The 15,276-nt window shown below is 38.0% G+C and overlaps 8 protein-coding genes across 8 annotated transcripts; 4 read left to right on the top strand and 4 right to left on the bottom strand.

Moving 5' to 3' along the window:
* Positions 1-156: 156 nt before the first annotated feature.
* Positions 157-4,113, bottom strand: SAC3 (Sac3p; the record flags this gene model as incomplete). Its single annotated transcript, XM_062953847.1, has 1 exon — positions 157-4,113. One exon carries the CDS (start codon positions 4,111-4,113, stop codon positions 157-159), a length of 3,957 nt encoding a protein of 1,318 aa, XP_062810609.1.
* Positions 4,114-4,290: 177 nt separating this feature from the next.
* On the bottom strand, positions 4,291-5,106 carry PRCAT00003887001 (S-adenosylmethionine-dependent methyltransferase; the record flags this gene model as incomplete). The annotated part of the gene is made up of 1 exon (XM_062953846.1): positions 4,291-5,106. The coding sequence occupies one exon, from the start codon at positions 5,104-5,106 to the stop codon at positions 4,291-4,293; it is 816 nt and encodes a 271-aa protein (XP_062810608.1).
* Positions 5,107-5,209: 103 nt separating this feature from the next.
* On the bottom strand, positions 5,210-6,307 carry HOM2 (aspartate-semialdehyde dehydrogenase; the record flags this gene model as incomplete). The annotated part of the gene is made up of 1 exon (XM_062953845.1): positions 5,210-6,307. The coding sequence occupies one exon, from the start codon at positions 6,305-6,307 to the stop codon at positions 5,210-5,212; it is 1,098 nt and encodes a 365-aa protein (XP_062810607.1).
* A 391-nt stretch (positions 6,308-6,698) lies between these two features.
* On the top strand, positions 6,699-8,354 carry POB3 (FACT complex subunit; the record flags this gene model as incomplete). Its single annotated transcript, XM_062953844.1, has 1 exon — positions 6,699-8,354. The coding sequence occupies one exon, from the start codon at positions 6,699-6,701 to the stop codon at positions 8,352-8,354; it is 1,656 nt and encodes a 551-aa protein (XP_062810606.1).
* A 664-nt stretch (positions 8,355-9,018) lies between these two features.
* Positions 9,019-9,612, top strand: PRCAT00003884001 (uncharacterized protein; the record flags this gene model as incomplete). Its single annotated transcript, XM_062953842.1, has 1 exon — positions 9,019-9,612. One exon carries the CDS (start codon positions 9,019-9,021, stop codon positions 9,610-9,612), a length of 594 nt encoding a protein of 197 aa, XP_062810605.1.
* A 441-nt stretch (positions 9,613-10,053) lies between these two features.
* On the top strand, positions 10,054-11,679 carry ECM3 (putative ATPase; the record flags this gene model as incomplete). Its single annotated transcript, XM_062953841.1, has 1 exon — positions 10,054-11,679. One exon carries the CDS (start codon positions 10,054-10,056, stop codon positions 11,677-11,679), a length of 1,626 nt encoding a protein of 541 aa, XP_062810604.1.
* Positions 11,680-12,678: 999 nt separating this feature from the next.
* PRCAT00003882001 (uncharacterized protein) lies at positions 12,679-13,269 on the top strand (the record flags this gene model as incomplete). The annotated part of the gene is made up of 1 exon (XM_062953840.1): positions 12,679-13,269. One exon carries the CDS (start codon positions 12,679-12,681, stop codon positions 13,267-13,269), a length of 591 nt encoding a protein of 196 aa, XP_062810603.1.
* A 64-nt stretch (positions 13,270-13,333) lies between these two features.
* Positions 13,334-15,196, bottom strand: PRCAT00003881001 (tRNA dihydrouridine synthase; the record flags this gene model as incomplete). Its single annotated transcript, XM_062953839.1, has 1 exon — positions 13,334-15,196. One exon carries the CDS (start codon positions 15,194-15,196, stop codon positions 13,334-13,336), a length of 1,863 nt encoding a protein of 620 aa, XP_062810602.1.
* Between the last annotated feature and the right edge of the window lie 80 nt (positions 15,197-15,276).

Genomic DNA, 15,276 nt, shown 5'->3' with positions numbered 1-15,276 from the left:
TGTTTAGTTATTTTTGGTAGACATTTACGGTAACCGAGAGTCTATGATTTGCTCTACGTGGCTCTATTAAACAAAAGATCTAAAATTTTGTTTATTAATTGATGCTAAATATATAATGCATGATATCTATTATACATCAGAATGCCTTCTTTAGAATTATTTCTTGTATTTTGCACGGATACTTGCCGTAAGCTCTCTTAATTGCTCTAGGCTCCGTGGCACATTATTGGGGCCTGGTTTAGCGAACTTCTTCGATTTAGGAGAGTTAAAGGGTGTACTTTCTTCAATTACACCATTTCCAAAACCAGTCAAATTCGACACATTGTTAAATGAGCTGTCACCGATGGAATTATTAAAATTCAAGAATGTTGAGTTGTTTAAGTTGCTTAACGACTGGTTGATACCGATCCCCGACACGTTATTAGCAGTCATGAACACGCTTGAGTCATTCGCCGACATACGTGACGTATCAGGAGTACTCAGAGACATGTGCTTAGAAAGATAATCATATTTACGTGCTGACCTTGCTTTACTTATTAATTTTGCTTCTTGGGCCCCAAATGTAGAATTTGATATTTGTTCATGGCTTTCTCTTTCAGCTGAGGATGATGCTTTCTTACGCTTTGTCAATTTGTCCTTTTTCTTTGCCCCCTTCAAAGTCAACTTGCCTTTAAAGTTTTCGCTTATCGTATCAAATGCCTCAGCAAACATATCATTCACGTTGACACCTTTTCGAGTCATATCGCAAAGTATGATATCTTGAATAGATTCTTCTTGGCGATACTGTTTTACTTCTAGGATCTGAGAAATTTCATGAGTGCTCAAATTTGATTCCAAGTCATCGTAGAACAAAATCAAAATTTGGATCTTGAAATAACTGTACTTCCTCACTATTGATATAATTTTATTCAACACGTTTTTGTCAGAAGCTAATTTCTCCCGTGTTGACTTATACTTCGTACCTTTCTGCAAGATTCCGCACTCGTAGATGATAAAAGAAGTGTTTGAGAAGAACTCACTGGTAAGATACTTGTTGCTTGGTAAACTTGTTATCTTTAAAGATGCGTATGCATTTTTGACTGAATTCTCGTAGATCATTTTTTCCCTGTTGATGTTCAAAGCAAGTTTTGTATTAAGCCATTTAGAATAAGCACTACTCCAGTCTTCAACAACTAGTAATAGTTTAATTTCAATGTCCTTAGTGTCAATTCCAATCTTCAAGTTCTTTGTGCATTGGTCCAAGAACCTTCTGAGATCAAGCGGCTCCCACAAGTGTCGAACTTCTTTTTGCTTCTCATAGATTTCAGATATTGGAGCCACTCCAGTTCTTCTACGCTTTGATGCCTCGAAACTTGAGTCTGAAGAATGAGAAACATCAGTCTTTCGCTTCGTATGTCTACCAAAAGATACAGCATTTAGCTCCTCGAGCTTTTTCTTTTTGATTTCTTGCTTGATTTTAAGTTTAGTTCCGACATCAGCCAACTTTCTTATTACTTTCACCTTTAACATTTTATCTCTAAAATATGTAGCCCTCGCCTCCAAGGTGACTTGGTAAGTGTTCTCGGCAAGAAATGCACTGAAAAGTTCCTCAGTAAAAAGTTCAATTATGTCGTTCCGTTCTCTATTCATATTTTCATGCCTGATTATTTTGGGAAGCGTCGCATACAATTCCGAAGTAATGCTTCTGTTAAAAATATCATTAAACACTTCAGTAACGCCTCTTTCAAATAATGGATGATCCTTTAGAAATTTCTGTTTTACTTCAGCTGTCATTAGACTCGATTCAGGAATCTTTGGTTCCTGAACATAATGCTGTTCATTTTTAACAACTGAAGTTTGACCATCATCCTTCAGAGGGATACTGAAGGATCCAGAAAATGCTGCAGGTGTTTCCTGGTTCTCTGATGGACGTTCCAGCCCAAAACTGAATTTTGGTGCTTCGTTTTTTTTTGTAGGAAAGTTTGATACCAGAGATGGCGTACGAATAATCGATCCACTTTCTTTGACTGGGAGTGCAGCTTGTGGCTGAGATTGGGCATCTTCCTTTGTTCCTAATGCCCCAGGAATATTGATGTTGACGTGATTTATTGAAGGCTTTAAAAAATCTGAAAGTGTTTGGGAACTCGAAGGAACAGCTGGCCCTGAGTTAGCAAAAGAAAACTGTGAACCACGTCCAAAGCTAGAATTAGTTCCTAATTCAGAAGAGCTCTTGGTTGTCGAGGGAAAGTCATTAAATGACTTACTTTTAATTACGCCTCCCCCGCTGGGATAGGTCAAATCGGGAGCTGCCTGGACCTCGCTGTTTTGGCTCATAAATTTCAAGTTCAAGTCGACATTCGGATTGCCGCTATTAACAAAATCCTTCATTCTTTTACCTTCAGTCTTAAAGTTCAATTGTGTAGAATATGCTTGCAGCAACTTTGGTTTATCGTTTAAAGAGCTAAGCTTGTATTTAGTTTCGAGCTTGTCTTTGTTGAATAAGTCAACCAATACCTCTCCATTCTCATATATCAAATCTACTTCATAATAACTGACAAACTTTGTCAATTTATCCATGGAATCAAATCCGAGCATTGCTTGTAGTGATTCTGCTGGGTAGGCTTTGCCCTTCGTATGGTAACATCTTGACATTGCCTTCAATGCGTAAAATCTAATTTCATTGAAATGAGTTTCCAAAAGACATCCCACTAAAAAAGGTGTTTCTTCACTGTAGGCAATTTTAAAAAACTCAACGAAGAAATTAAGCGCACCAATTTTATTGACATATCCCCTGTCGACTATATTATTTTGGCTCATTATTGTCCTAAACATCAAAGCTAGCTGCACTAACCTATTCTGCAAAATATCGTCCGGCAATTCTTGAATTTCCCTCTCTAATTCCGGATCTCTGAAGTGACTTAGCAAATAATAAGCTCTGAATTCTGCTTCATTGGGGGACCTACCACCGTGGTTTCTAACATCCTGGTATATCTCCACCAAAGTTTGAAGAGCTTTGTTAAATTGCTCCAACTCTTGCTGCTGTGAATACTCCACGTCACTTCCTGCCATTACGTGTAATGAAAGCAAATGAATCCTAACTATTCTTTCATTGCAATCAATTGCTTCGGGGCCATAAAAGTTTTGGTATATGAAATCTTGTCTAATCGACCGCGTTCTATCCCACACAAATGAATGTGCTTCGGGCAATTTGTCAACTATATTATCGACCAAGTAGTCTAACGTCTTGACTAAGACATGAGGTGGGCGAACGTCTGATGGTAATGGTGGCGGCTGACCAGCAGCTGGTCGAGAAAACGCTTTCACTGCTCGCTCATGAGATATTTTATTCGTATTTGGGTCTTTTTCTAAGTATTTCACATTGTTCTCCAAAGCCCTTCTCACTCTTTCAAACGTGGGACACATTTCTAAACATGTTCCTCTGAATACAATTGCATCATTTAGATCTTTGCTCGTATTCTCTGCATCCACAAGACCCAATTCTTCCATCTTTTTCCTTTCAACCTCTCTCATCTTTTGAAACTCTTCGTATAATCCTTGATAGTCTTTCCCGCTGTTCGATATCTCTTTAGAACGCATATTTTCTTGATTTTGAATGTCCCACGGATCAGGACTAAATGGAGGAGTCACAAGCATCCTAGGTTGACTAATCATATACCTTGGCTTTGGACGTGGTCTCAAGGATCTATTATGTGACTTTTTGAAGCCGAAGGACTCTGGATTATGAAATAAACTTCCAGTTTTACGAACCTCATCATCGGTATATTGTTGTAAGTGTGCTGCTTTTTGTACTTTAGGATCTTTCACACTCAGGTCTATTGAAATATCAACATCGTCTTTAGACTGCTGTTGTTTTGAAGCTTTTTTGGGGCCGCCGTATCTCTTTTTTTCTTGGTTACCAGCAGTTCTATCATTATTCCTTTGGCTATGATTATTTCCTCCCCCAAGACCATGCGTACCATTGGATTTAGTGTTTTTTCTTCTATTTCCACTAGCACTCCCATTTCCACTGGCTTTTCGCTCCCCAGCCGTTCCTCCATGTCTTTGATGACTGCTCTTGGAAGACTCACTCGAGTGAAAAGTGCTTGAGCTTGGCTTCCCTCCAAAAGTAGACATCCTATGAAAGTAAACAACCTTAGACAAATTGTCCACCTAATGTAAGGTACTAACTTTTGAACAACTATTTATGCTACGATGAAGCTTACTCAATGGATTAAACTTAAGTAATGATATATTTATATCAAAGTTTCTAAACGATCTATTTTCATGCCGGAATCTAATTATCGACTCCAGCTAACTAATGGTAATATAATATACAACAAATCCTAATGTTAATTCGGAAGAAAGACAGCTTGGAGGTACCGAGTAAATGGTAAGATTATTCCTCATGACCTCCTCAATGAAAAATTGAGTCACTGATTGGTCTCTTAACTGTATAGCAACGAGTGCTCCACTCTCGCTATGCATTAACCTCTTAATGGCTGCGACAAACTTTGGTACAAGAAATTCATTATATATGGTATCACATGCAATTATAAAGTCTGGTATTGGTTCAGTCTCCAAAACTGAACTCAAATTTTGATAGCCTACTTCAGGCTCTTCCCAGTCATATTCGAGAAAATCAACTCTAGGGGCCTGTAATCTTTTGGAAGTAGAGATAGATGGAGCTTGATTTCTGTAAAAATTTCTCGAAAGTAGCCTAAGTAGTTCCTTCTGATCTGTAGCTATGTATCGATTAACTAAGGGCGAAAGAACCAAAGCACATATTGCGCTTACTCCTGCTCCCAATTCAATTACGAGCAAATCTTTAGCTTTCAGACGAAAAATGCTATGAAATGGGCATTTGGCATCGCCAAGTATCCAATCGGAAATATGAGCAGCAGTTTTCCAGCAGAGGAACCCAGTAGAGACTCCTGAGAATGATTGCTGTATTGAGATATCCATCCCTGACTTTTCAAGGCTAATATCAATGATCTCGCGCGATCGATCTATAAACCCAAGATTCAGGTCATCAGGTGGAGGACGATTAGTGAATATATCAAAGATGTGTTCGTCAACTTCATTCGAGTCTATCTTTTCGAATCGAGAACAATCTACTAAAGTGTTCATTTGAGATAAGTACTAGACTTGCATAGTATTCATCCACTAATTTAATATAGTGAAGTTTATTGCGATAAAGTTTATGTAAGGCTTATACAAAATACAAAAATAATTAAATCACATTTTTGGCTTTCAAAATTTCTCCAATCAAAACACCAGCCCCAGCAGCTCCTATGACTGTATTATGAGATAAAACAACCATCTTGAAATCAAGAACAGGATCTTCTCTGACTCTTCCTACGGAAACTCCATATCCACTATCTCTATTCCTATCCAATCTCGGTTGAGGACGATCTTGTTCTTCTAACACATGAATTGTTTGCTTAGGTGCAGAATGACATCCCAACTTGTAAGCATCACAAACATAGTCAGATAATGCCTTCTTCAATTCATCGACTGACGGTGCTGGTCTTTTCGCAAATCTGAAAGAAATGCATTCGGTGTGGCCATCACTGACCGCAACACGATTACATTGAGCACTAACTTTAATGTCTTTGTCCGACAAAAGAGCAAAACCATTTCCGTCCTCACTCACGCCACCCAAAATCTTTTTGGTTTCCCATTCCATTTTGTCTTCTTCTCCACCGATGTAAGGTATAATGTTGTCTAAAATATCAATGCCAGGAACACCGGGCGAAAAACCAGCTCCTGAAATTGCTTGCAAAGTAGTTGCTGTCAAAGCATCTATTGGGCCGAACTTTTCCACTAAAGGCTTCAACGGAGCAACCAATCCTGCGGTAGAGCAATTAGAAATGCAAATAATGAAACCCTCTTTCAGTTTTCCTTCTTTTTTTGCATCAGATACTTTCTTTTCAACAACAGATAAGTGTTCTGGATTGACTATTGGAACGATCAATGGTACAGTTGGCTCTCTTCTATAATTTTTAGCATTTGAAACAACTGCATGTCCAGCATCTGCAAATGCTTTTTCAATTTCACCAGCATAATCAGAATCCAAGCCTGAAAATACAATATCACATTCTGCGAATGCTCCCTCTGGTTTACATTCAGATACTTTTATTTTCTTTGCTATTTCTGGCATTAAATCTGTTTGCTTCCAGGAAACAGCATCTTTATATTCTTTACCAGCTGAACGAGATGATGCACCCAATGCATGTAATTGAAATTCTGGGTGATCTGCCAATAACAATATAAAACGCTGACCCACTGAGCCAGTCGCTCCTAAAACACCTGCTTTTTTTATACTCATTTTTTGTACTTGAATACTCTTAGCTATTATTGATAAATTAACGTAGTAAAAGTCGATAAATTTTTCGATGATTCATCATTGCAGTATCATGACATCACGTGGTTATATGGAATCTCCGAAGAATGATTCAGTCAAGTGTAATTTTTGTAAAGAATCCCGAGAGAGTTTAAGCTCTAATCTAGCTTGAGGTTAACGGAGAGTTGCTTTCGGCATTTTGACATTGTCATCGATGATTCCCTAGAAACCCCTAACAGCTGCAAATTGATGAAAATAAAACGACATCAAGCTCTCACGACATTTTATCTTGACGACATAATGTTGAACGCGTTCGATGTGCTTAATTTTCAGATTAAAATAATAGGAAACCTTCATAAGAGGCAGAACAGGAGTTATGGCTACCATTACATTCGAAAAGATTTATCTCAATCAGTCAAAGCTGGTGGGGAGATTAGGTATTGCTGAATCTGGTTTAGGATGGAAAAAATCGGATACCAAAGGTACACCCAATGCTCAACCGTTTTTATTGCCATCAGAGGATATTTTGGCAACACAATGGTCCAGGGGCTCAAGGGGCTGGGAATTGAGAGTTCAAACAAAAAACCAAGGTGTTGTAATGTTAGATGGGTTTGATCCTGAAGATTTTGCCAAAGTGAAACAAGAGTTAAGTAGAAACTTCAATGTTTCATTAGAACGGAAGGAGCATTCATTGAGAGGCTGGAACTGGGGTAAACCAGATTTGGCTAGAAACGAATTAATCTTTCAAATCAATAACAAACCGGCATTTGAAATTCCCTACAATGAGATCAGTAACTCTAATCTAACTGGAAAAAATGAAGTTGCAGTTGAATTTAATTTAGAATCTGAAAATAGCAAAGCAGGGGATGAGTTAGTCGAAATGAGGTTTTATATCCCAGGTACTGTGGAAAATGAAACGGAAAAGCCAAAGAGTGAAAATGGTGAGGTTAAGAATGAAGAGGGTGAAGAAAGTAAAGAAAGTAAAGAAGGAGAAGAAGCAGATGCAGACCAGAAGGAAATAGAGGAAGTAAGTGCGGCAAGCATATTTTATGATCAATTAAAGGACAAGGCTGATATCGGTCAAGTAGCTGGTGAATCTATCATTTCGTTCAGCGATATTCTATTCTTGACTCCAAGAGGTCGTTATGATATTGACATGTATCCTACCTCTTTGAGATTGAGAGGAAAAACGTATGACTATAAGATTCAGTACAAACAAATCGAGAGAATATTCTCACTTCCAAAGCCTGATGAAGCACACAACTTAATAATTTTGCAAATTGACCCACCTTTGAGACAGGGCCAAACTAGATATCCATTTTTAGTCCTTCAGTTTTCTAAAGAAGAAGAAATAGAATTGGAGTTGAATGTATCAGACGAAGAGTATGAAAGTAAATACAAAGATCGTCTAAAGAAAAGCTACGATGCGCCTACCAATGTGGTCATGGCTCATTGTTTCAAAGGGTTAACGGAACGTCGTCTTGTAGTTCCAGGATCTTTTCAATCTCGCTTTTTGCAACCAGGGATCTCTTGTTCTTTAAAAGCTTCTGAAGGTTACTTGTATCCATTAGATAGATGTTTTTTGTTCGTCACGAAACCTACGATCTATATTCCATTTTCGGAAATCAGCAGTATCACGATGTCAAGAACGGGTGGCGGTGTTTCTGCATCAAGGACTTTTGATTTGGAAATAAACTTAAGAGGATCAGGCCCTCCTCATATATTTGGAAGCATCGACAGGGAAGAACAAAGTAACATTGAAAATTACTGTACGCAAAAAGGATTGCGAGTCAAGAATGAAGAAAAGCTCGCAAAAGCAATGTTAGCAAAAGTAATGAAAGAAGATGATAACGATGATGAAGATGTCGATATGGGAAGTGCAGGAGACGACGGAGAAAGTGCTGATGACGATTTTCAATCTGATACAGACTCTGACATCGCAGAAGAGTTCGATTCAGATGCTTCTTCTGATTCTGGCGCAGGTTCGGACGCCCCATCTGAAGAGCCTCCTAAGAAGAAGAGTAAAGGTTAAACCATAATCTTCAAGTTGTTAACGTTTATATGGCGAAAAATACATAAACATAATTCAGGTCTCGAAGTGCCCATTAAGTAGCAAGACAAATAGAATCAGTGATGTGAATGAGAATTTTTAGTAGAGGTTTCAACATAATAGTAGTGGTGATAAGTTAAAGACTATCAAGCACATTTTGATATACTTGATGCGCGCGGCTGAAGCACTTGGCGTTCAGATTATGACAATATATTACAACCAAGTAAGATATACACAATAAGCCTATTTTTGCTTTAAAATGAAGGCATCAGTCTGTAGCAGTAGTCTTGTCCATTGTCAATTTAGCCACTTGCTCTATGACCTTCTTTCGAAAGCGTTCGGGTTTTTGAATGCTTTTTCCATATCCTGTATATACGAATTTCCTAATCGGATTTTTTTGCAAGAAAACGTTTTTGTTGCTCCCTAATTAGCCACCCAGCATAGGCAATGAAGCTATCGCTTTGAGCCATCGACCAGCCCTCGCCAAAAATTTGTTGTGGGCTATTCAATCAGCAAAAGTATGAGTATAAGTAACATGCTTTTAGGTCTTATCAGCTTTTCAAGGGTAAAATAATATACTACTTAAAAAGAGCATTTAATCTTGAAACAGACGAGTTGCCTTCTATTCACATAAATTTATGAAATTATGAGCTTGGAGTTTATTAAAAGTGGGTCAGGGTTGAACGTTGAAAGCTTCGATAGTAAATACAATCTCGAGCAGCTCAATTTTCGAGATGCTAAATGTGCCAATACTGGGGGCATTATCACTGAGGACATGGATGAGTGTAATTACATTGAAATGAATGCCATCTCAAGTTCCATTGTGGACATTAGTACTTTCCAGGATAATTCATTTATTCCTCGAAGATCACCAATGCGCCCAATTTCTTCAACAAATACAATAAGGGACAAGTCTGTAGACAGCTATGTCTCGTCAAGAGACTCGGGTTCATTTGAATGTAATCCGAGCTCTTCGCTAGGTTCTTTTGAAGACTCAATCTTCTCACATCAAGAGGAGATACTCAATAATGATCATTGTAACTCAACAGAAGAAAATTTTCTTAATCTTGACGGTATAGATGATATTGACGCTTTTCTTGAGGAAATAAATATCGATGAGTGTGGCAATTCAAATGTCGTTTACAATGTAGATGAGCTCGTTCAAGTATTGCTTGTCCATCATCCTTCAGAATCTTCTATTTTAATCGATACTGCTACTATTGAAAAATTAAAGGATTGAACTTAAAGTTATACGCTTCACCTAATGATAACGAAATTTCTAAAGCAATCTTTCTACATCTGTTCTTCTTTCTTTAGCTTATTTATTTGCTGTTAATTTAATACCCATAATGACATATTATTAGATTTCCTCCACAGTGGTATTTCGATAAGGCTGCAATTGACCCCCCACCCATTGCTTCTGTAAAGCGTAGTTTCCTTTCGCTATTAACGTACATAGTGGGGATATACCGGAAATTCTTGCCGGAAATCAAGTTCTCCCGACAAAAAGTGATGGACGGTATCTTTTTTCCACAGACAAGATTATGACTGACACGGAAGTCTATCAGCCTTACATTCGAAATTCTTTCTGATACTTAGGTACATTGATGTTAATTTACTATATGTGGCAGCTTACCTATTGCTTAACTTAGATCTTATATTTTAAGAGGGAGTGATAAAAATGACGGAGCATCTTCCTTTGGGAACAGTCATCTATACATCGGTGAAACCGATTTTCAAAATCTATTTTATTATATTGCTAGGCTTCTATCTAGCCAAAAGGAACATATTATCAGTAACAACATGCAGAGATATTTCAGATTTAATTGTGTCTGCTGTCATGCCATGTTTGATCTTTGATAACGTTGTGTCAAACTTAAAAAGTTCAGATATCAAAAATATTGGAATCATTTTTTTAAGTGGTACTATTCTCTTTTTCAGTGGAGCCATGATAGCATACGTTATATATTGGATTACAAATGCCCCAAAGAGGTGGCTAGGAGGTTTAATTTCCGTCGGATTTTTTGCAAATATATCCGATTTGCCAATTGCATATTTACAGACATTTTCAAAAGGTGGATTAGTCTTCACAACTGAGCAAGGTAATAAGGGGGTTGCCTATGTCATTATATTTTTGGCTGCGCAGGTATTTTATCAATTTAGTTTGGGTGGCTACAGATTAATTGGCTGGGACTTTAGAGATGAACTCAAACCCCAACTGGATGAAGATGAAGAACTGAAGGACTATTCTAATGAAAAGGTTCTGAAAACAGCTAGTCATAATAAAAGTTCAGTTTTGGGATCTTCAACTACAAATAGCTTACGAGATTCAGATGGAAGACTAATGGAAGAAGACCGGGAACATGGAACTCCTGAGCAGCTTAGTGCCCATATGTCCCCCACTCAACAGAACTTAGTTGCTAACTCCTTAGTTAACACTGATTCAGCTGCATCTAGATCAATAGGATCATTCACAGGAGAAGAATCACTCGCATCCGCCGCTTCAAATTCTGGAATAAATAGATACGAATCTTTGCGTCCCGTTCGTACGGCTGAGTTGAGACAACAAAAATCACAGGATATCGGTGATGTTATAAATGAATATTCCGAGTTTGACAGATTAAAGCATACCAAAAGTAGGGTTTCTCCTTGCATCACAAGTGAGGTTGGTGTAGCTGTTCCAGAGCCGGATACTGATGATTCAAATCCGCCTTCCAAATTTAAAACAATATCATTGTCTTTGCTCAAAAGTTTTCGAACACCTAACTCAATGGCACTCATTATCTCTATAGCCATTGCTATGTCACCACCCCTCAAGGCCTTATTTGTCGTTGCAAGAGTACATATACCACCAGCTCCTGACAAACAGCCACCCTTATCCTTTATTATAGATTTGACTAGTTATGTCGGTGCCGCTTCGGTCCCACTAGGACTTTTAATGCTAGGTGCTACCATTTCAAGGTTGAAGGTTAAATCGATGCCACGAGGCTTTTGGAAGACTGCAATTCTTCTTACTGCTTTGCGAACGATTGTTTTGCCCATTCTCGGTGTTGGGATAACAACTGGGATGTATAAAGGAGGCTGGTATGGAGATGATATAGTGGTAAGATTTGTAAGTGTCTTATCGTTTGGTGTGCCAAGTGCTACAGCCTTGGTTTATTTTACTGCATTTTACACAGATCCTTCATCGGAAGATCATTTGCAAATGGACTGTTTGGCCCTTTGCTTGATCTTTCAGTACGCAGTTGTCTACATTTCATTGCCTTTCTTAATAACGTTTACACTTAAAGTATCTTTAGGTTATTAATCATCATATATCATAGCATTCAGGGGCGAAAGCTGAAGCTATGTACTGGACATTTCATATTACACACTATCTCATATAGATTTAGATAAAATTGCAGTATTATCTTTTGGCTTGTTAAAAATAATGCTGACACATAAGGACGATGGCTTATATTAGTTAAATGTGTCGTATGATGCACGTCACTTTAATAAACATAGTTTTTCACTTGAATTACATTCATGGCATGAATTGATTTCTATTTCTTATCATAATTTTATGTCCATGTTCCATATGACTTTCCTGTATATATTAGCCACTTACAAAGATTCGAGCTATGATTTAAGAATATGCTAGTTCTAATATGTTGCACACGAATTGCCTCTTATGTGTTGCATAGACTTCGGTGAACGAAAGAGATGCTGTACTACAAGAAAGATTATCCTTAGGGTTTATATCAGAAAGCGTTTTTTGTACGTAGGAGAGAATCGTATATGAGCTAAAAAGGAGACATTGAATAAAACGAGACAAAGAAATTGTACTATCACCATTACAGCTGTAACCGCTTTAAATTTACGCTTTTAATGACGTGAAACATAGTAATTTACCAATGGTCTTTCTTATGCCTTTTTACTGCTTTTTTCATTAGACACTCATTAACAAAACATCACTAAAAAACGGAATGTCTCGCAAGCGACCCCCAATATGCTCCACTTGAAAGCTCCAAAGCCCAAAGTAAGACAACTCTGCAGGAGACCCTGGAGTGCTACTCACTTTAAAATATTCTCTTTCACGTATCTATTTTAGCAACTATGTAGCCAAAGTAGCAACATCGGTCACGTGCCAATTGTTGCATCATCATCATTTCTCTTCATATAAAGGGACAACGAGTCAGATACTCCCACACTGAAACACGATATTTTGATATCTTTTAAGCGAGAGAAGTCTAATAGTTCATCTGCACTTAAATCCATATAACATTCTAAACTTATTTTAAAATACATAAGCATCAATTGAAACACAATGGCTTTATATTATTCATTAGTCTTTGGGTTGTTAATAGTTGAGATGGCGTTTTTCGCTGTTTTATCCTTACCGTTCCCAAGGAAAATCAGAAGGAGCGTTTTGAAGTCTGCTTCTGCACCATTCAGGAATGAGAAGTTCCAAATAGCTATTAAGTGCGTACTAGGTTTTGTCCTTGTTTTATTTATTGACTCTGTTAACAGAGTTTATTCAGTAAGTAGCGAGTTACATGGCAAGAATTCAATGTTGCCTGGCCAAGGCACTGCTCAAAGTTTGGTTAACGACAGATCAGAAGTGCAAGCCAGAAGATTTTATGCCCAAAGAAATATGTATCTTTGTGGTTTTACTTTGTTTTTGACCTTAATTTTGACTAGAACGTATTCTTTGGTTGCAGAATTAATTGTGACCAAAGACAAATTAGATAACTTACAGAAAGATGGTGGTGATGACTCCAGTAGTCCACAGATTGAAAAGTTGAAGAAGGAATTGGCTTCTAAAGATGAGGAATTGGAGAATTTGAAGGAACAAGGCAAGAGTTTATCAAAGGACTACGACTCTGCTACTACTACTGTAAAGTCGAGGAAATCTTAAGCAATGAAAATTGTTTTAGTTATGATTGATGTAAACACTATTCAAAAATACATGCTCGATATATCTAAGCATTCTTTTCGTAAGCATTACTTTTATGTTTGGGAACAAACTGGAAACCTGAACCTGTCTTGCCCAAAAACATTTCAGTAATCTTGATCCAATCTTTGTAATCCCCTGATCCTAATAGAGTTTCCAAATCGTTTCTGCCTCTCCATTTCGGTGGACGTTGGTTGATACTAGGTGGGAGTCTTTCCAAGATTCCAATAGGTATATACCTATGTGTAAAACTTAGAAACTCACACATGAATCTCCTAGCTAACCCTACTCCATATTCATCAGATCCCCAGTGCTCGATTGCAAATTTTGCAAATTTTTCTAAAATTTCTAACCTTTCTGTTGCTGATTTATCCAAGTACTGCTGGGCTTCTATTTCTTCGAAAATCCAAGGTTTGATTAAGGCTCCACGAGCCACCATGACCGAATCTATTCCTTCAGTGTTTACTGCATCATAAAAGTCCTCGTGCGTAAAAACATCACCGTTACCTATAAAGAATGTTGGTTGCGTTTCGCTTCGGTCTTTATCCTCTTCTTTCTTCAAATTCCACTCATGTACCACTTTACCAACTTCGCTGATGTAAGACCAATCTGCTCTTCTAGTATACCTTTGTTGCCTTGAGCGTCCGTGCATTGTAATTGCTGCCACGTCGTTCTCTGGAAGGAGTCTCTCAACTAAAGTCCTGGCTGTATTACGATTATCTTTCGTACCTGTTCTAATCTTAACTGTCACTGGAATATCACCTGAACAATAGTTCATTCCTTTCAAAATCCTTGATAATCTAGCTGGCTGATCCATCAATGCTGAGCCTTGACCTTGACGATATAATAAATCTATCGGGCATCCACAATTCAAATTAAGCTCAGAAACATGAGATGCTTCATTGCTAATGACCTCTGCAGCCTTTGACGCAGCCCAGTGTTTGGAAGCCGCAATTTGTACACCAAAACCAGGATATTCCGATCGATGTGCCTTTGGAAGTGCCCATTCTGCATTTGTAGCCTGAAGAAGAGGAACAGATAGTGCCATCTCACTATAAGTGACATCTGCACCTAGAGTCTTCATCAAGCGACGGTAAGGCAAATTTCCTACAGTAGTCAATGGGGATAAAATCTTTGCATTCTTCAAATTCAATTTTTTCTTCTCCGAGGGTTTGAAAGGCGCTTCGATATAGGTAGCTTGGTTATTTTTCGCTTGTTCTTGGGCTTTGGCTATGTTTTCTTCGTTTTGAACTAACGAGTCGAGATACAGAATCATTTGGTCAGCAAGTTCGAAATTATATTTTTTTTTCTGTAACTCATACTTCTTGTCACTGCTTATCTTATTTACCTCGTAGTTTTCTTCTTCCTTTGCCTTTTCGGCTCTTTTCAAATCTTTTACAAGCTTCTTCGTCTCTCTGTTGTAGTGTGACTTCAACCAGCGACACTTGAGGCCAGCTGGACAGTAACCGATTGCTTCAAACACAGGACAAATTCCATCTATGTCATCTGGCTTCTGCGAAAGGTACTCTTCTACATTATGAGTACTGCGACAATGCTCTGCACCAAATTTACATTCCTTGATATTATCTGGATCAACCAAGGAGGAACATAATCTCACTTCTTCGTGACGTTGTTTCAAATCTCTACCTTTGTTCTGACCCCTATTCTTTTTCTTTTTATTGTCTTTGGGTTTGGTTTGCTCTCTATCACCACCCTCGGCTTCATCGTCATTCACATACTCCTCTACTACCTCAGAGTTTTCAACAATATATTCTGGCTTAATGGGCGCGATTCCGTTACTAAAATGGTCTGAAGAGTTAGGCAAATGGCGCTTCTTTGATTCAGCTTCAGTAATTGGTTCTGCTTGTCTCTTTCCCTCTGTCGTAGTCATGCTCTATTATAGTCCTTGGTAAAAGAGATCAGTTGAATAAAGACGGAATGAAAATTCTCGTGAGTTTGTGTGCGTATGAA

This window comes from Priceomyces carsonii (genome assembly GCF_900007245.1).
Source record: "Priceomyces carsonii strain CBS4050 genome assembly, scaffold: Debaryomyces_carsonii_scaffold_4, whole genome shotgun sequence".
In the NCBI taxonomy this organism is placed as follows: Eukaryota; Fungi; Ascomycota; class Pichiomycetes; order Serinales; family Debaryomycetaceae; genus Priceomyces; species Priceomyces carsonii.
The sequence above is the reverse complement of the archived record's forward strand: the minus strand, read 5'-3'. Positions and strand labels throughout refer to the sequence as shown.